The sequence below is a fragment of the Diabrotica virgifera genome, chromosome 6 (assembly GCF_917563875.1).
Source record: "Diabrotica virgifera virgifera chromosome 6, PGI_DIABVI_V3a".
NCBI classification, from domain to species: Eukaryota; Metazoa; Arthropoda; class Insecta; order Coleoptera; family Chrysomelidae; genus Diabrotica; species Diabrotica virgifera.
The window spans coordinates 35,850,309-35,871,425 of NC_065448.1; the positions used below are offsets into that span (position 1 = coordinate 35,850,309).

A 21,117-nucleotide genomic window follows, 5' to 3' on the forward strand; every position below is an offset into this window, starting at 1 on the left:
TAGGATAAGGATACGCCAAATGTTTTTAAAGTCCTGGGTACACATAATTTTTAAATTTTAATCATATGAATCATATCATAAATTAATCAAAATAACTGTGCTGTTTCATATTTAACTTCAAATATCTCGAAAACTAATGACTTTATCGTTATCAATGAAGAGTATATTATTTACGTAGAAAGAAAGTATTGGAGAATCTAAAAATGGCACTAAAATAGTAATTCCTCCAGTGGCGTAGAATTTGAGAAGGGTCAACCAGTCACCATCCCCTGTCGTACGCCTCTGGTAGTAGCTAGAAACGTTTGTTTATCATAATTTAGTAGGGTGTCTAGTAGTCGCACTTTTTGCCAAGTATGAAAAAGATACGTCGAATAGTTTTAAAATTCTGAGCAAAAATAGTTTTTAATATTTTAGATAAAACACCCTGTAACTCAGTAAGGAATAAGGAACCACATTTTATTTAAGTGTTTTAGGTTAAATCTTCGTATTTTGTACTAAGGTTTCTCCAGTTACTATATGGACAATTATTAATGAAACACCCTGTATAGAAGGTTGTCACTCCCTCTTTTATGGGGTGTCCGATACTTCTGCCGATTGGTGATTTATCTCTTGCTATTTTGACCACAGGGGCCTCCTTCATGCTTATGTGGTTATGTGGTCTTTATGAATTCTTGACTTCATCTCAGTGTTAATATGTCAATTAAAGAGAGGACCAAAGTGCTATTTTTTCAATACTGAGATATCGACGTCGAAGTGTTCTAAGGTCCTCACTTGTCATCCTAAGAAAAGTACAAGCATTAATATTAGAGGTATAATAACTTCTCATACATGTCGGTGGCTCCACGCTGTACGGCACCATTTTCTTTAGAAAGGTCGTAAGTCCAACGGTTCAAATGTAGCTACTTCTAGACATCTGCATGTGTCCAATTGTGTGCTTTTATTGTGAGTGATAAAAGTCGATTGTAGTATATTAAAATGGAAGAAAATCAGAAGTGGTTCGTTTGGCAGTGAGCAGAAACGCTTAAAATCAGTTAAAGCGTCATACAAAACATGCAAACTTACTGAAGTACATAGTTACAAAAAAATATCCCAACTAACAAGTTTGAAATACAAACTTAATGATTTTCCATTATAACTTTGTGTATTTTGTGTAGATCGCACGCAAATGCAAGTTGAACTGTAAAGATATTACATACGAAAGGAGACATTCTCTTTTTGAAAAGTTCTACCAAGAAGATGCTAAAACACAAGGATGTTTTCTAATGAGGATTTCAAGTAGTTGCGGTGTTCAAAGAAGACGTCATGGTTTGTATGAGGATGAGTAAGACACCCGACATCAAGCAACAATATGCTATCCACTTCCCAATGGTAATGGAAAATGTTGTGAGCATATAAGAAAATCTTTCCAAGATATATACTTTTGGTGTTCTAATGTCCTTGGAAAACAAGACGAGGACAGTCTTCTGTAACGAGATTCCTGATAGTCCCGCTGAACAAGGGGCTAGTAGTTTCTTTAACTGACCGATACCATTCTTCGGCGTTTCGAAAACCCTCTTCGACAATGGCAAGGGGACAATAGCTAATTAAACCCATCAATGTTGTTTTGAAGCTATTTCCTTGTGGCATTTTTATGATTAACTATTTAGATGGGAAATAAGCCACAATTAAAATGAAAAAATAATTGTATTAACGTTTCGAAGCCCAAATCGGGTTTCGTTGTCAAAATACAAAATACTATTAAAATAAACAAAAATGTTGTTAATAAGTAAAAAAATTCTTCTAATAATTTATTTAATCTGACTCATTTATATTGGCAATTCAGACGTATATTATACATTTTAAAGTAGAAGACTTTAAAATGATATCGCCAATATTTATGAGTTGCGTTCCTGGGACGACTTTACTAAAAGATAGTTCTCTAGATCTACTAAAAGATTAGATCTGTCTTTAAAAAGACAATCAAATGCAACGATGACAGTAAAATTCTCGCGTTAGAGATTCCATAGTAAATCACATAAATAATTCCATAAACATATTAAAGTCAGAATTTGGTATTAGTTTTTTGAAAGTAAATTAAATGTAAGACCAAATACTTACGATGTCGGGATAGTATCACGAGGTTTTTTCCTGGTTTTCCCTCGTGATTTACTATGGAATCTCTAACGAGAGAATTTTACTGTCATCGTTGCATTTGATTGTCTTTTTAAAGACAGATCACATGCTATGATTTTTTTGTGACGGATATTCTTGATTTTGGATTGATTTCATGTAATCGAATGAACTATCTTTTATAGTAAAGTCGTCCCAGGAACGTAACTCATAAATATTGGCGATATCATGTTAAAGTCTTCTACTTTAAAATGTATAATATACGTCTGAATTGCCAATATAAATGAGTCAGATTAAATAAATTATTAGAAGATTTTTTTACTTAGCAAAAACATTTTTGTTTATTTTAATAGTATTTTGTATTTTGAAAACGAAACCCGATTTGGGCTTCGAAACGTTAATAAAATTATTTTTTCAATTTAATTGTGGCTTATTTCCCATCTAAATAGTTAATCATAAACCCATCAAATGTCCATCAAATGAACTTTTCAGAGCAGCCACCTCTAAAGTCCGAATAGCTATAATGATTGCCGACCTCCGTCGCAGAGATGGCACTTGAAGAAGAAGAATGTTAAGAAAAATACGTCGAAGCAAAAAATGAAGAGAAAAGAAAAATCTTTGTGGAGAATTGCAAAAAAGCAGAGAATATGTACACAAGACTAACGTATAGGTATACATACAGTCGGAAAAATGAAAGAATACCCATGAACGATCACATCAATCACTTATTTTGTATTTGCTGTCATTTTATATAAATAACAAACGTTTGTTATAGAAAAAGATAGCAAATACAAAATAAGTGATTGATGTGATCGTTCATGGGTATTCTTTAATTTTTCAGACTGTATAAAACACTGGAGTGACTTTTTCGCCAATTTTCTTATCCGCGAATGTTCCCATTTAAATGTATGCTACAAATATATCACCTATAATAAAGACAATAAAAATATTACACATATATGTACCATATTATCTTTTTTATAGTATTCATACATAAAAAAAATCAAAGTAGATATAATTTCTACTTTGTTACTTGTCAAACTTTTTGAAAACCACGCGCCGAAAATCAGATTTTAATCAAAAAGAAACAGTACGAAGTATTGAACAACTCTAAGCACTCCAATGACACTACACATTTTTTTAGACTATATATTTATATTCGATACTAAATGCTATCTACTGCTAGATATAACTTAGTCTATTTTAATTTCACAATGCTTAGAACCTCAGAGTTATGAACAATTTGTATATACCCTTTGTACCTTTTTAATGTCAATTAGAAACATCTGGACGTTATTCGTAAGAGGGCGAAATATTTATTGATTTCGTTCTTTTTGTGGATAAAGGATACTATAATAGTTTTGACATTTTAATAATGAATTTAATATAATACTTTATTTAAATAATAAGTGCAATAAAAAATTTATTTCTTTTGCAAGAATGAAACTAGTTTTGAACGCCTCAAAGGCATAAGTTGTTATAAAACCATATACATAACTATTTTCAGAACATAAATTTTAATATTCTATTTTAGTTAGGAGTAAGCCACAATTTTAGTTTGAAATTACCTTTATTTGACGTTTCGACTGCCACTTCGGAAATCGTTATAAATGGGTATTTAATAATAAATTTTAAATACCCGATTCTATCGTTACAAAATGCATTTTGAAACGTCACTGCGTCTAAAAAGTTAAATTTGTTGATCACGATTTCACCTTTGCCTAGACACTTAACAAATTGATGTGAGGATTTGACAATAACTGGAAGAACTGTGTATCAGCTTCGTAGATGCCACTTTATCTGTTTAGAGAACAACATAATTTTAGATTAGTCGATATATTGTATATCTCAGCAGCCAAAAAAAAAACAAAATAAGAAAATCTACGGTTTCGTTTTGATTTAAATCTGTCTCCCTCTATCCTCCGATAGTACTATTTCTAGGTCTACCTGTTGTCAAGGAGGCTCTGAGGACGGACAAATTTACACCAACACGACCATAGTTTCTCGATATAAATTAAAACTATTTATATCGCAGTATGGATAGAACTAACAGGGAATAAGTGAATCGAGTAGAAATTCATTTCTCTCAAAAAAAAAGCAGTTCAACTTTCTACATATTTGGAATTAGCAAGTTTTGTAAAAGATATTAAACATTACAGGGGAGAATTGTGTCAATGGTTTCAGACTTGTATAAAAGGTAGAATGTATATATGTTACCGTTAAAACCCGATTTCAGTTAAAACCTGAATTTACTAGGAAAAACTAGTTTTAACTAAGCACTTTAGACAATTCTAGTTTTAACTAGTCAAAACTAGATTTAACTGCTACATTCAGTTAAAACTAGAAATCCCGAACGGATTTCATTTAGAGTAGATTATACTAGTTCAAAGTTGTTTTTTTTTTTGAAGAGCAGAGATATAAGAACGTGAAAAGAACGTGTTTTGGAAATGATTTTACAAATGAAAGAGACAGAGAAGAAAAAAAGTCACTACAATTTTGTGACCAAAAGCATATTATATAATAAATTAATGGTCGAAGTACAAGATGCGGAACTGTCTGCTAAGAAAACAACATTACAAAATCAAAGACTAAAATGATTTAGAATTGTTGAAGTTGGCGAAATAAAAAAGTTGGCTTAAAAAATAAAATTGATCCCATCAAATATTATGTACCTGTCGAAAATATTTTTGGCATAATTGAAGCAGCCCATGTTGCTATTTTTCATGGAAATCGGGATAGGTTGAAGACTGAAACCGCCAGGAAATAAGCAAATATAACTTTTTATTGATATGATCAATACTTTTATACCAATGTGTGAAACCTGCCAACGGAAGAAGAGTAAAAATATAAAAACAAAACGTAAGAGGTCTTGTGTCCAAACCTATATTGCATTCAGAAATGAATAGTCGCTGTCAGGTAGATTTGATCTATATGCAATCACAAGAGAATCGCATATAAACTACTCTAAATGAAATCCGTTCGCGATTTCTAGTTTTAACTGAATTTAGCAGTCAAATCTAGTTTTGACTAGTTAAAACTAGAATTGTCTAAAGCACTTAGTTAAAACTAGTTTTTCCTAGTAAATTCGGGTTTTAACTGAAATCGGGTTTTAACGGTAACATATGCACTGCTTCACTAAAAACATGAGTAGTAGAATTTAGAAGCAGTATATAGGTAGAAAATAAGTGCATATTTCCCTCCTATATGAGTCGCTAGACAGCAAAGACAAATTAGAACGACTCGAAAGCCATATGAGTCAAGCAGCAACAAGAAAGTTCTATCACCAAATGAATATTAGAAAAAAATTCGCTTACCAACAAAGAGGATATTCTGTTACGATGGGTAAGGCACTTTTGAAAGTTGCTGGAAGGGGTACCTAGTAACAATATAAAACTGGAGTACCTAAATGAGGAATTTGTGGAATCCCCATTGATAGGAGAATCCCTAAAGGCAGCGATGACACCACAGCAGAGTTATTTAAACACGGTGGAGAGCAGATCATCAAGGTGATTGCAAAAATTAGTTAGTAAAATTTGGTCTGAGGAGCAAATTCCTGAGGAATGGAGCTTATGCTTAATATGCCCGTTACACAAAAAGGTTAACCAATTAGAATGCAATAATTACCGCCGAATAACTCTCCCAAATACAGCATACAAGATATTGTCAAACATTTTGCATGAGAGAGTGAAGCCTTAGACCGAAGCGTTCATACGAGAATACCAGAGGTTTCAGACCTGGACGTTCAACTATACGACAAATTTATTATATGCAGCCGACAGTGGCGAATCTAGACATTTGCCTTGGGAAGTGAAAGGACCTCGCAAAAACCTTATGGGAAATGGCTCTCTGTCAAATGCTCTGAAACATTGGGTTCTGGTAGTCCTTGATGTGTAGAACAAAAGACTCAATGGGCGCATAGCTCCAAAAATCATGGTTTAAAGATATAAGCCTCTGAAGTTATAGGTACAGTGAGGACGTTTGAGTTGGAATAAATTCATTTTCTCGAGAATGGGCGACTCCGGAGATAAATTACAAATCAGGTCGATTTTTATTTTTAAATTATAATTTTTTGGCATATATATCATACTAGTGACGTCATCCATCTAGGCGTGATGACGCAATCGACGATTTTTTAAAATAAGAATAGGGCTCGTGTGATAGCTCATTGAAAGGTTATTAAATTCTCTATTCAATAATATAAACGTTAACAATATTATTTATACAGGGTGCCCAAAATTTTTTTTAATTAAATTAATTGAGACAAAAAGAAGAATGGATATAATTTATTTAATTCTAAATACATTTTACTGTTGTCCGAAACCAGGAAAAAATGTTTATTTGATAAATAAATATTGTTTTTCGCTTAAATTCGATATTAAATCTGCCACCCACCTGCCTCTTAGCAGTTTGAAAATTTAGTTTAAGAGAAAGGGGTCGTGTGATAGCTTATTTGAAAGGTTATTTCATTCTCTATTCGCTAATATAAACATTAACATAATTATTTATACAGGGTGCCCAACATTTTTTTTAAATTAAATTAATTGAGATCAAAATAAGAATGTATATAATTTATTTAATTCGAAATACATTTTACTGCTGTCAGAAAACAGAAAAAAATTTAATTTGAAAAATAAACATTGCTTTTCGCTTAAATTAAATGTTCAAACTGATAAGAGGCAGGTGGGTGGCAGCTTTATTATTAAATTTAAGCAAAAAATAATATTTATTTATCAAATAATTTAATTCAAAAAAATTTTTTGGGCACCCTGTATAATTAAGGATGTTAATGTTTATATTACTGAATATAAAATTGAATAATCTTTCAAATCAGCTATCACACGACCCCTATTCTTATTTAAAAAAAATCGTCGCCCATTCTCGAGAAAATGAATTTATTCCAACTCAAACGTCCTCACTGTACCTATAACTTCAGAGGCTTATATCTTAAAACCATGATTTTTGGAGCTATGTGCCCATTAAGTCTTTTGTTCTACACATCAAGGACTACCAAAACCCAAAGTTTCAGAGCATTTGACAGAGAGCCATTTCCCATAAGGTTTCTGCGGGGTCCTTTGCCCTAGGGGGCAACATTCAATAAAACACCAACCAAAAGACATAGATAAGATAAAATCAAACTACATAAAAGACATAAATAATATCTTATATGCATTAAGTTTCCTTAATTTTTCTAACTAGCGTGTTTATTGGGTTGAATTTGTCTACCTGTGGTTTAAGTTTCATGCCAGATAATATATTTTTATGTTTAAACAATTTTTTTTTCTTTAATTTTGGACCTTGTTAGGGGGGAAATTTCCCGTAGATCCGCCACTGGTAGCCGATATGTGGCAATAATTTTGAATAGAATCACTGTCCTAAAAAATCGTTAACAATATATAAACAATATTAACACAATTGATGGTTTTTGAGAAAAATATTGCTCGAAGGTTTTCAAAAACCCTGTCATATGTATATTGACGTAACTTCACAGGAAAAATTTTCATTGGATTAAGGTCGATATAGAGTATATTAAAAAAAAATTAATGAGTACTTAAATATCTACTTTCATGTATTTTTTAATTAGAAAAATATTAAAGCAAGTACTAGAATTTTCTGTGTTTCATTTCAAATGTTGACCCCTTACACTAACATTAAATTGAAATGTTACCACCTCCTTATCTGTGAGCATTACACAAATTGTTGGGGCGCTACCGTAGCCTGTTTTTATGCAATTTATAAGGGCATCAGTTCGTGATTTTGATAGAGGATCCTTGTGGGATCGGTACTCACCGGAGGGACAGCAGACATTCGGATACAATAAGCGTCTCTTTGTAAAGACAATGAAGTCAACTTTACTAAGTAACAATATATTTACTCAACACATTCCACTATAATCTGATTGCTAAATCAACCATGCCCATGGCCTTAGCTTTCGAGGCATAAATAAACACAAATTCCTAATTATTAATTATTGATGAGCAGATTCAGGCTGAAAACTTTGGACGACATAAACGTCCTAGAAAAAAGACTGGGAATTCTCTGCCATACACATTAAGGACGTAAACGCAAAGTTTGGGGCCAATGTGTTTTAAATGCATTCATTCTTTTCAAATCCTGAGAAAACTAATAAGTATTTTTGAAAAATTTAAACGTAAAATGAAAGATCGCATTATGGTGGGGAGCCCAAGCGAGGATTTTTGCAGTTACTCGAGCGCGTCAGATTATTACATGGGGAGAAACCTTGTACCCTGAAAATGTACCTCTACCATATATTGGCTCTTAATGCAGGGGAGTTCGTTAAGGGGGGGCCGAAGAAAACAATCTATCCGTAGAAAAACTCGAAATCGTCAGATTAAAATAAGGTAAATTAAGTACATGCAAAACAGTGTATATTTCAAAAATCTGACGATTTGAGCGGGGCGTAAGAAAATGGGTGAGTCCCAAAGTTTCACAAGGAAAAAGCGAATATTTCACGAAATGAATGACAGATCGAGAAACTAAAAAATATGTGCTTAATATTTTTCAAAAATCTATCGAATGATACCAAACACGACTTCCCACGGAGAGGGGTGGGGGTAAATTTAAAATTTTAAATACAAATCCCGCGATATTTCGCGAAAAATACACTTATTCAATATTTTTGAAAAATCTATCGAATGGCACCAAACACGACCCCCGCGGAAATGGGGTGGGGGGTTACTTTAAAATCTTAAATGGGAGCCCCCATTTTTTATTGCAGATTTGGATTCCTTACGTAAAAATAAGTAACTTTTATAAGAGACATTTTTTCGAATTATGGATAGATGGCGCTATAATCTAAAAAGACGATTTTTGGAAATGGAAAATTAAATTAAAAATGGACAAGTCCCCACTACAATGGAAAACTTTACTTAACTTTTTTTGGTTTTAGGACCTAATCTTCACAACCCAATAGGTCCCCATAACGCTCGAGTGACTGCACATTTAGCATACTTTGCTCCCCTACCATTATTACCGAGGGCCGAAAGTCACTGAAAACTTCTATAATGTTTATTTTAACAAGTTACAGGGGTAAAAAAAAAGAGAAAATTTAGTGTGATTTTTAATTTCAAATGTTATTCAAAAGAAACTTTTTGGTCATTCTAAGGGACTTTTTACAAATGGAATTTTTTTAATAAAAATTAATGAATAGACACTCCCATTAATAGTGATTATTCTTATTATCGTGATTCCTATTAATCGAGCGGTTCCGCAACTGTTGGGAATTCATTTTCTGAAGGTGGCGCTACTTGCGGAACGTGTTACGGAACGGTCGCCATGACAGTGAGCCCATTTTAATTCCGCTACCTACGTCCAACGTAAGCTACTTTTGTGAATTTGTCAATAGACTTGTTGAAAGATGGCGTCAAGTATTAATTATAAATTGGAAAATAGCGCAGACAGTAAACAATCCATTATCTTTCACCATTGTTATGAAGTAAAAAACAATTTATTGTGCAGGGGCAAGTATATAACCTCACATATAACAGAACGTGCTAGGCTGTCACGAATTTAGGGATCAGACCGTTCACAAGACGAAACACAACGGTTACCGCTCCATCGGGAACTGCTCCCTCACTTTTTCATCTCCTGAATGCGACCAATAATGCAACTTTTGCATCGAGTGCATCATGTCAGTGTAAAGGATTAATAGAAAGAATGAAACACAAAAAACATATTTAACAATTCAACATCAATATATTTCTAATTAATAATAGACTTTATTGTAAATGTCATTATCAAAATGTCACTCGATGTACTTTGAATTTTCGGTAATTACTTTTCGACAACTTAATATTTTTCAATAGATATTTACAATGTCTGCCAATCAGGCGTATTCTTTAACTACAAATCGAATAGAAATTAGTCAAAGCGAATAGAGGTCAGCTAGTCGGATCGGAATTTGTAGGAATTGGTATTCTGTAACTCATCTCGACCTCTTACTATCGGAACGTTGGGTAGAAATTAATTTCGACTAGACAAGTCCTGTCGAGATCACATTTCGACATCATAATAATTGGTCTTGACGCTTGCGCATCGGCATTATTATTGTTGTTTTGGCGTTTATTTGTTAAATTAATTAGCGACTTTAGTCTGTGTTGTTATTTATTTAGATACTTGTGTGTTTAATTGTATACTGGGTGTTTCATTAATAATTGTCCAAATCGTAACTGGAGAAACCTTGCGCCACTGTTCAGCATGTTTTTTTATTCATTGTTTTTACATAAATCATCCTTTTGTCTCATTGCGATAAAGTAAGTAGTTTTCAAGTTACAGTCAAACCTGCCATATCCGGATCAATGTGGCGACAGACCGATCCGGATATGATATAATCCGGATATCAAGACCACTACTTCTTTTATAGTCTCTGAAACGTTTTCTCCTTCATACATTCCAGTAATCAACGCCGTCAATAACTTTCGTCGATAGACACGTTTTATAGATTCTATAATACATTATTTCGCCATCTTTTAGTTCTTCTTTTAGTGAGTTGTCCAACAGCAGGACTGCCTTTCTCGGTAAATTTCGGTAGATCCGGACGGCGCAGAACCGTCCGGATATGGGGAGGTCCGGATATGACAGGTCCGGATATGGCAGGTTGTACTGTATTTGCATTTAAAGATAGTGCATTCCAAAAGACTACAGTTTGTCTAATTTACTTAACATTGCACGTCATTATCTATGTCAGAGATCTAAGTTGACATTGTTGCCAAAGAATAAAAAAAGTCCTGAGTCTATTTTAAATCAAATAGATCACGTAATTATTGCAAACTTGGATTATACAACAAAACAAATTAATATTCAATGTAAATAAATAAAAACATTAGAAATAGAAAACTAGAATTAAGTTATAATCTTACCTTAAAGTAAATAATAAAAACAATAAATATAATAAAACAAATAGCTACCTCAAGTCAAGAATAAAAACAAATGCAAAATGTCAATACCGCAACTGTCAAATAAATGTTACCAATTTATGGCAAAATGTCACCTTCGTTCGATTACAGTTTAGTTACAGTGTGTTCCGAACAAATGTTCTTCATAAAAACGCTTTATAATTCATTTATACAAATTAAAATAACATATTATTGTGTACTTCTTTAAATTAACATTAATAGAAATCTTCACATATTATTTCTACGCGTACATAATAAAATATGTCTAGTGGCTGTAATTCCAGTGTACTCGGCAAAAGGATTCTAAAAATGAACACACCTACCGCCTAAATATTTCGTGTTGGTATCATGTGACGCCACGGGTAGCACGTGAGGCGGATGACGTGCAACGGTAAATAAATTAGATGGAGTATATGTATTTCAAACTACATTCAATAAGATTATGTGTCTAAAATACATAATTTTATTAAATCCATTACATTAAAATGCAAATAACTTGTAAACTACTTACTCTATCGCATTAAGACAAAAGGATGATATTTACGTAAAAAGTAACGAAGAATCAAAAAAAGAATGTGTGTGTTTTTTGTACGCACGTAAGAAGAAATTCTTCTATTATATAATAGGTAATTTAAACGAAGTAAATATACTTAACAGGTTATTTGTATTTTATTTAAAAATCAAACAAACTTTCTTATCTACCACTTTCAAAAAATTTTTATGAAAACAATCAAAAATAAAAAAAAATATGAATCGCCCAGGATTTGAACCCGCGTCATTCCAATCTCAGAGCTAACGCATTACCAACTACTCCAGCGAGGTCCTTGTAATTGACATGTAAGTTTCGGATATAATTACACAACACGGCGACATATAGTGTAAAAATGTTATGCTTACATAATATTTTATTATTTTACTACAGAGAAACACAAATCCAAAAACACAAGAATTATAATAAATAATACATTTCCTAAAAACACTAATATATTCTTTTAATGATTTATTTGCACGGTTACAGATACATACATACCAACTTGAAAGATTAGCAATGAACTACATACTGTCTGCGCAGGCGCGCAGATTTATGTACAATTTTACCCTCAATCGAATCGCGCCTAAAGAAGAAATTACTATTACGACAGTGTCGTAGATTGTAAGGGGGGAAAAGGGGCGAAAAGGAAGTATATATCCCTACAGCACACCTCTGGTAACAGCGGAAACTATCCTTTAACACTATTAAAGTATCCTAACATGTGTAAACTGTGTGTCAAGTTTGAACAAAAAGTATTAAAAGGTGCTTTAACAGTGGGCTAAAATCCTTTTAGAACATTTGTAATAAAACACTCTCGGTAAGGAAGAATATTTTAGTTAAGTATTTTAGGTTAAATCTTCGTGTTTTGTGCTAGGGTTTCTCCAGTTACGATATGGACAATTGTTAATGAAACACCCTGTATACCAATAATTATAGAGCATCAAGGTTAATAAGAAATCATTAAACATTTTAAGAATTGCTACTCTAATTAATTTATTGGTAGAAGGTGTAGATTTGAACGTATCTAGTGTGTTTCAAACGAAAGACCAAAATTTTTCTTATGGAAAAACTTACTTTTACCATGCAATAATATTTTACGTTCAAAGATAAAGTCTACTATGTAATTTAAATGCTCAGCGACGTTTTTTCTTTGGTGTTCGTGTTCCCAATCGGTGTTCCACTTGTCATTTTTATTCTTTGTTGTGTTGAAATTTGTCAAAATTTGCAACGCAGTGTTGCCACTTCCTCCTGAGCGAGTCAAATAGAAGTTGGCGTTTTCTATTTACACTGATTACGATGTGAGTTACAAAATGCCAATACAAACACGAAAATGACACGATAAATATCCAACATTCCGATTTCGGATAATTACGATTCGACTTGGTCATTTCGATTCGATTTGTTAAAAGTTACAGAATAGGGCTGAATACCATTATTAAAATTAAAGCTGGGGGTGCGCAAAGATTTCATAGAAAATCACGAAGTGATGTTAATAATTGAAATAAAAATGGTCGGGATAAGACATGCCTACTAGGATTATTCAATCTCTTAAAGAGTTTTTCTAAGCATATATCATAAAAGTATTTACAACCGCATTTCATGTGTACTTTTTACTATTTTGAATTAATTTAAGAGACAGAATAATATTTTTTTAAATATATTTTCATATATAAATAGACTGTTATCTGTTAAAAAACTCTAAAAATTCATATACATGGAATTAAATCTCTTGTTCTGCTTTCTTCAGTAATAAATTACAGACACATTTGATATATTGCGAAATGTAACAATCAAATGCCCCTTTTTATACAATAATCGGAAGTTAAAAAAGTTGTGCCTTTACAAATTGTCTTCTAGAAAACAAAGGACAACATATATTATATCTTTCCTGTCCTCACACAACATACATAAATTAAGTGTCTCCTTAAAAATTGTATTTTCTACAATAGAAAAGAACAACTCGGAGGATATGGATAACACAACGAATGTCACGTTTTGACAGCTGCAATTTGCCACTGACTGGTTGCGTTTGGATAATTGACCGTTCGTGTTTTACACACACATTCACTATGAGATCACACTTTGCCGCGCGTTACCAAAGTCTGTATGTAACGCACTTACCTGCAGATTGTGGACTCGACTATGAAAGTCTCGGCCTTTTCGTCACCTCACCCTCCTCATCTTCTTCGTCCGAGTCACCACCCTCGTAATCTACTAAACCCTAAAAATGTTGAGTGTGGATTAATAACAACGTACCTTATTCAAATTTGTCAATAAATAGCAACTACTTATGCCATATACCTTGTATGACGTCAATATACAGAAAAATTATTGAAATGAATGAGTTATGAGAGCAAAATTTCATTTGACACGTTTAACACCATGTCAGTCTGAGACTGTGCGTCTATGCTCTCTGTGCGTCTGTACTCTTTGTGCTCTCTATGTGGATCTTTAAATGTTAGGTAGAATCCTCTTTCACAAGTACCTTCTTTTCAATTTTCTTTTTTAGTTTAATGAATTGGTTGCCCTATACACACGTCCATAGGTGTGTTTCGGCTTCCTGTTAGGATGCTAAGTACACCTATAGTCGTGCTGTGTATGTATTCTGATCTAAAAATGCTTTCAAAGTCGATGTTGCGTATACAAGTCAGTTTGTAATTAACTAGTTTTGATGGGAAATAAGCCACAATTTTATTAAAAATATGATTTTATTAACGTTTCGACGCCCAAATCGGGTGTCGTCGTCAAAATACAAAAAATATTAATGAAATAAACAAAAATGTTGTTGCTTAGTAAAAAAATTCTTCTAATAATTTATTTAATCTGACTCATTTATATTGGCAATTCAGACATGTATTATACATTTTAAAGTAGAAGACTTTAAAATGATATTGCCAATATTTATGAGTTGCCTTCCTGGGACGACTTTACTGAAAGATAGTTCATTCGATTACATGAAATCAATCCCAACTCAAGAATATCCGTCACAAAAAATCATAACATGTGATCTGTCTTTAAAAAGACAACCACATGCAATGGTGACAGTAAAATTATCGCGCTAGAGATTCCATAGTAAATCACGAGGGAAAACCAGGAAAAAACATCGTAATACTATCCCGACATCGTAAGTATTAGGTCTTAATATGTACATGTTATTTTAAATTATAAATAGTATTAATAATACACAGATATATAAAAAATACTAAAATATAAAATATGCACTAACTCGATATGTTATGGACTTACTAATCCTGGTATTTTCTTTCTATTAACTTCCTCTTTTAGTATGGGTAACCACATCCTCCTGCATTCTACCGAGGAATTTGCGACACAATTGGTTTCATTTAGCATAATTAAAGCCGCTTCTTTGATTTTCCTCTTTTTACTATCTGTTTCTTTCAGGACTATTCTTGAATCTCTAAATGAACTCTATGTTCATTATCCCATGCGTGTTGACATATTTAGGATCTATCAAATTATTTATTTTTAATATAAGACTAATGTTCACTTATTCTAACGTTTAATGGTCTTGATGTTTCACCTAAATAAAATTGTTCGCATTCACAAGGTATTTTATAAATACAATTCTTTGTTCTTTCTTGTTCACTGTTAGGTTTAGTTTTAGATAGAATAGATCTCAACGTGTTTGTTGTTTTGAATGTTGTTGAAATGTTGAATTTATTTCCTATTGTTTTAAGTTTCTCCGATAGTCAGTCCTTTTATATATGGTATTGATATTTTCCTCATATTATTTCTTGTGAATGCTATAGGATCCCGTTCTAAGTTGTTCTGTTCCATTCGATCCAATCTTGACAATTCCTTATTTATAAACGATAATCGTTTTTTAATAAAACTGGTTTTTTCCTGGTTTTCCCTCGTGATTTACTATGGAATCTCTAGCGCGAGAATTTTACTGCCACCATTGCATGTGGTTGTCTTTTTAAAGACAGATCACATGTTATGATTTTTTGTGACGGATATTCTTGAGTTGGGGTTGATTTCATGTAATCGAATGAACTATCTTTCAATAAAGTCCTCCCAGGAACACAACTCATAAATATTGGCAATATCATTTTAAAGTCTTTGTACAATAAATATATTATACACGGCTCACTAAAATAATTAGTTACGCCCCTGTACTACTGATTACTTAAAATTCAAGTAGTATTTATGTAACCTTTCTGGAAACTCCAGGTTATTGTTGAGACTCGCATTTGAACCCCTCGCCGGGGCAGATCGTCAAAAGCTTCCTAACGAGAATCATCTCTAATCTATCGACGCTCCCGCTATTCGTAAAAAGGCCGCATTTTACCGGCTTTTTTTGCTATCGTTTTATACCGCTCAGATAATTCAATCTGCTCAGTATTATCGACGATGATTTATTTAGCGTATTAGTGAGTGCCTTACAAATGAACCAAATGGATTATGGAATTCAATCAGAGCTCTGATGTGACACGTCATCAAGGAATAAAACTGTAAGTACTCTACATGTATGTGAACATAACTTATTAGTCGTGATACTGTATGCATTTTGAACCATATACCTCTCGTAGCAAATATTCTTTGTGCCATTTATGCAGATAATACTTTAAATTACATATGAAAAATCGTTATCTACTCTTAACCAGCTTACCTATGGGAATATACTCTATAACCGTACAATAAGTATAGGTTACTATTGTTAAGGATACTTTACGTATTGCCTAAACATTTCTGTTCCATCGAGCCGTATCATATTAATTATTTATTAATTAAATCCTCAAGGTCCTTCGTATTTGCATATTTTGATAATCTCTATTCTGAGAATAACGGTTTTTCATTTATAGTGTCTTTCTGTTGCATTTGGAAATTTCCAAGCCACGCCGCCCCGGCACAAAAATAAAATATTCCTCTCTTTCTGCACTCAAATTCTCAGTATTTAACCCAGCACGTCTCTACAATAGCTGGTAGGTTGTTAAGCCCGGTCTACACGTGCAATTTCAGAAACTACTTGCTTTGTTCAAATAAAGGAGTCGTTTTGTTTGTATGAAAAAATATTTGCATATATTACATTATTTTATTTTCGTAAATATATTTTTCTGTTTATAGTATACAAAAAGTGTACTCATTTCTTGGCTGATAGTACGGGTGTTATAATTTTAACATTGTTTGTTCAACCTTTTGATTTAAATTAAATTTATAATTTTGAATCCGATTAAGCCTGGTTCACAGGTTACAAAAATTATTAAAAATAATTTTGTTTTCTTGCATAAATTGTAAGTTTTTGCTACATTTAGCTTCGCTTAAGCTCATTTTACACTTCTAGAAAACTATAGAAAATAAATAATTGTTTTTTCCTTCAATTTAATTAATTTAAATACTTGTTAAGGGTGTCTCACACTTGCTGAAAAATACCCATTTTGGAAAATTGCATATATTTTGAAATTTTATAGTTTTGCATTTCATATACTAATCTGCGCTCATACAGGGTGATACTATTAAGCCAATCTCACACTATTAAACGTGTAATATATAATATATTGTACATATTCTCTCATTTTCGCATCGATTTATAGGTTTAGACATTTGCAAATAATCTATCTAATCTCACATTCTCGCAACATGGCTGACCGATCAAAATATAACCGACAGAGGCTCACCGCAAAACTTGATATAACCAAGTTGGCTGATTCGGTTCCCACAACTCTTAATTCTCTAAACAAATATAAAATTCGTGAAATAATTTCACAACTCAAACATTCTTACGGACTTTTCCGCGATGCTCAAAATGTGCTGGAGACGATCCCCGAGGAACCTACCCCCTCTACTGATTCCTCTGTGGTTTTTGATAAATATTTGGATACAATTTCTCTATTGGAAGAAAGGTTAGAGGTCATTGAAAGTTCTAATGTGACTGCTACCCCCTCCCTCCAATTTGACCCTAATTCTTCTCTAACCTCACAGTCTATGGCTAGGCAACGAACAGTAAACCTCCCTCGTATTCAGTTAAAACCATTTAGTGGCTTAGTTACTGAATACAATTCATTCATTGAGACCTTTGATACAATAATAGGATCTGATACTACATTAAGTGATCTGGAAAAACTCATTTACCTCAAAAGTTTTCTAACTTCCGAGCCTTTGACGCTTCTCGAGCATATCCCACTCACAGGTGACAATTACAAAATAGCCCGGGATAACCTGACACAAAGGTACGCCAACTCTAAATCGCTTATCAAAACTCTCATCTCTCAAATTCTTGATGCGCCTCCTATTTCTGGAAACGCAAATCACTCACAATTAAGAAATTTTCATACGGTCATGTCAAATAATTTCAAGGCCCTATTGAACTTGAATAGGCCCCCTTCAGATCTCTTGCATTTACTTCTCATACATATCGCTACTCAGAAACTCGACGCACCTACCATTAGGGCTCTTGAGTTCCAATCCGGTGGTAGCCAAGCTACCCCTGATTTTGTCCATTTTCTAGGGGAAATCGAGACACGCGTTGTTCATCTTGAGAATATTCAATCTCAATCAAAACCAAAATCGACTACTACTTCCAGACACTCTTTACACCTAGCCTCAGACACTTCTACCAGTAACCTTTCGCCTCGCTTAGGTCCTAAGAAATGTTCCTATTGCAACGACTCTCACTCGATCTACTCTTGTCCTCAGTTCAAGCAGTTGAATTCTAAAGAACGTTTTAGTTTTGTCAAACAAAATAAATTTTGTATTAATTGTCTTGGGTCTCACATGCTCGATCAGTGTAAATCCAAATTCTCTTGCATAGTTTGTAAATTTCGTCATCACACGTTGCTCCATTTCGACAAAACGGGTCATAGTAACCCTTCCGCGGCTGTTGGCCAACACAACTCAAATAATCATAATAAAACCGCTATCTCAAATAACTCCCATATACAGGGTAATTCACAACAGGGGCCCTCACATGTTAGAGCTCCTGAAACGGAAGTTAATCTTCAAAATTCGACTCCACATTCAATGGCTCTATCTGCAGCCTCGCTTGATAATCATTTGGTGTTACTAAGCACACTCCAGGTCTATCTTGTCGCTCCTAGCGGCAAGAGGGTCTTCGCAAAGGCACTTTTAGACTCGGCCTCACAGGTTTCATTTATTAGTGCTGACCTCGTAAAGGAACTGTCACTCACCACTAGAGATGGAAAATTACGGGTCAACGGAATTAACTCCACCTCATCCTCGTCTCAATCTATTGTAGATACAACAATTTTCGCTGTCGCTAACGACGTTCCTTTTGACATCTCGTGCTCTGTACTCCCAAAGATAACAAATCCGCTTCCTCAAATTTCTATTTTAGCGAGCAAACTAAACATACCCTCAGAGATACCATTAGGTGATCCGATGTTCCATGTAACATCCCCAATTGGTATCCTGCTCGGTGCAGACCTGTATAACGATATCATTCAACCTGAAATAATTCGTTTGGGAAAAGGTCTTCCCGTTCTTCAACGCACTCTACTCGGGTACACGATATCAGGGTCAGTTCCAGACTTTGCTCTTAAGTCGAAAAATACTAAAAAGGCTTTGGAATTTTATTCAAACTCTCTCGTTACTTGTTGTTCTCATAACACTCCTTCCGCCGTAAATGAGCCGGTAGTGTCCAACGAGGAACTATTCGATCATTTACAAAAATTCTGGGAGCTGGAAGAAGCCGCTCCTCAGAACACCGATCTCGTTAATGATCACCCCGCTGAAATTAATTTTGTAAAACATGTTAATGTTCTCCCCAATGGACGATATGAGTCCACACTCAATCTCAAACTCCCTATCGAAGATATAGACATGGGAAATTCGTTTCTCTCGGCAAAAAGACGTTTTCTAAGTCTCGAGAAACGTTTTCAACTCAACCCTGATTTATTGGAAAAGTATCAGGACATTATATCGGAATATCTCAATAACGGACAAATAATTCAAGTGCCGTTAAAAATGCTAAATGACTCAGGTAAACCTAATTACTTTCTCCCTCACTTTCCCGTTTTCAAATCCAACTCTACTACTTCCACTCGTATAGTTTTCGATCCAAACAATAAATCGTCTACGGGAATCTCCCTCAGTGACGTCATAGACAAAGGTTATGTCGTCCAACATGAACTTTTTGACATTCTCGCTAAGTTTCGTCAGTTTAAATTCGCACTAGTAGGCGACATCAAGGCTATGTTCCTACAAATCGCCATTTGTCCCACTGAAACATTTCTGTTAAATTTTCTCTTTAGGGACAATATTCAGCAGCCTTTACGGTGCTATCAATTTCAAAGATTACCCTTCGGGCTCCCAAGTAGCCCATTTATCGCTCAAAGAGTTATCAAGCACATCGCTGACAACAACAAACATACCCACGAACTTGCTACTAGTGTTCTGCAAGAATCTATCTATATGGATGACCTGATCAGCGGAGCTGACAGTCTTCATGAATTAAGTTGTCTTTTCGAACAATTAACTTCTTTGCTAGAAACCCATGGTTTCCTCCTCCACAAGTGGAACTGCAGTTCTTCAGAATTTCTGTCTCAACACAATTTAAATCCCGTCTCTGAAGTCAGTCTTAACTTCACGGGATCTGATAAAGTCTTAGGCATATTCTGGGATTCAGAACGCGACCACTTTTCGTTTAAAACTCCTATCTTCAAATTGGCTAATGTTGTTACTAAACGTACTATTCTCTCCTACATTGCTACTTTGTATGACCCGCTAGGATGGTTATCCCCTGTCCTTGTGAACGCTAAGCTCTTGATACAGGAAATATGGTCCCAGAAATTGGACTGGGATCAACCCATTGACTCACCCATCATTATGAAAAATTGGCAAAACCTCTTATCGACATTCAAAACTATAGAAGAGGTCAAGGTACCTCGATGCTTACTTTTACAAAAGAAAGTTGTTGATGTTCAATTAATTATTTTCACCGACGCATCGGAAAAAATATACAGCACTTGTGTGTATCTCAAAGCGACATACTCAGACTTTTCTGTATCGTCGCGGCTTATCGCTTCTAAAAACAAAATTTCTCCGCTAAAAAATAAACTCACCATCCCCAAATTGGAACTTTGTGGAATAGTGTTGGGAGTCACTCTGGCTCATAGACTTTTTCACATCTTCAAGAAAAATTTGAGTATATCTTCATCTCATCTCTTTGCTGACTCTACAATTGCCTTGTCTTGGATACTTTCTAAAAAACACATTTGGAACATTTTTGTACAAAACAGAATTCAAAAGGTCAATTCCTTGTTGGAAACTTTTCCTTGTGATTTCCATTTCGTCAGAAGTCACGAAAACATCGCTGACCCCGCTTCCAGAGGGATAAATGTCTTTGATAATCCCCAGACCACCGAAGACTGGTTATGCGGACCTAGCTTTATTAGAGACAATCCCATCGATTTTTCTCTTCATCAAATTCCTCATTTTCAGGATGATCTTCCTGAATTAAGGAAGTTAGTTGTCTCAAACATAGCAACAAATCACGAACTCAACGACACCTTTGAAAATCTATTCGCTAAATCTTCTTCTTTTCGTAAAATTCAAAGAATTGTCGCTTATCTTTTTAGATTCATC

The 21,117-nt window shown here is 33.9% G+C and overlaps 1 protein-coding gene across 1 annotated transcript in view; it reads right to left on the reverse strand.

The window, feature by feature from the left end:
• LOC114332310 (serine/threonine-protein phosphatase 4 regulatory subunit 3) overlaps nt 1-21,117 on the reverse strand; it is a 104,864-nt gene that overhangs the window by 12,918 nt on the left and 70,829 nt on the right. The window contains exon 6 of the mRNA XM_028282092.2: nt 13,675-13,774. Within this exon, the coding sequence (XP_028137893.1) occupies nt 13,694-13,774 (81 nt within the window). The 3' untranslated portion in view covers nt 13,675-13,693. The remainder of the gene's footprint in view (nt 1-13,674; nt 13,775-21,117) is intronic.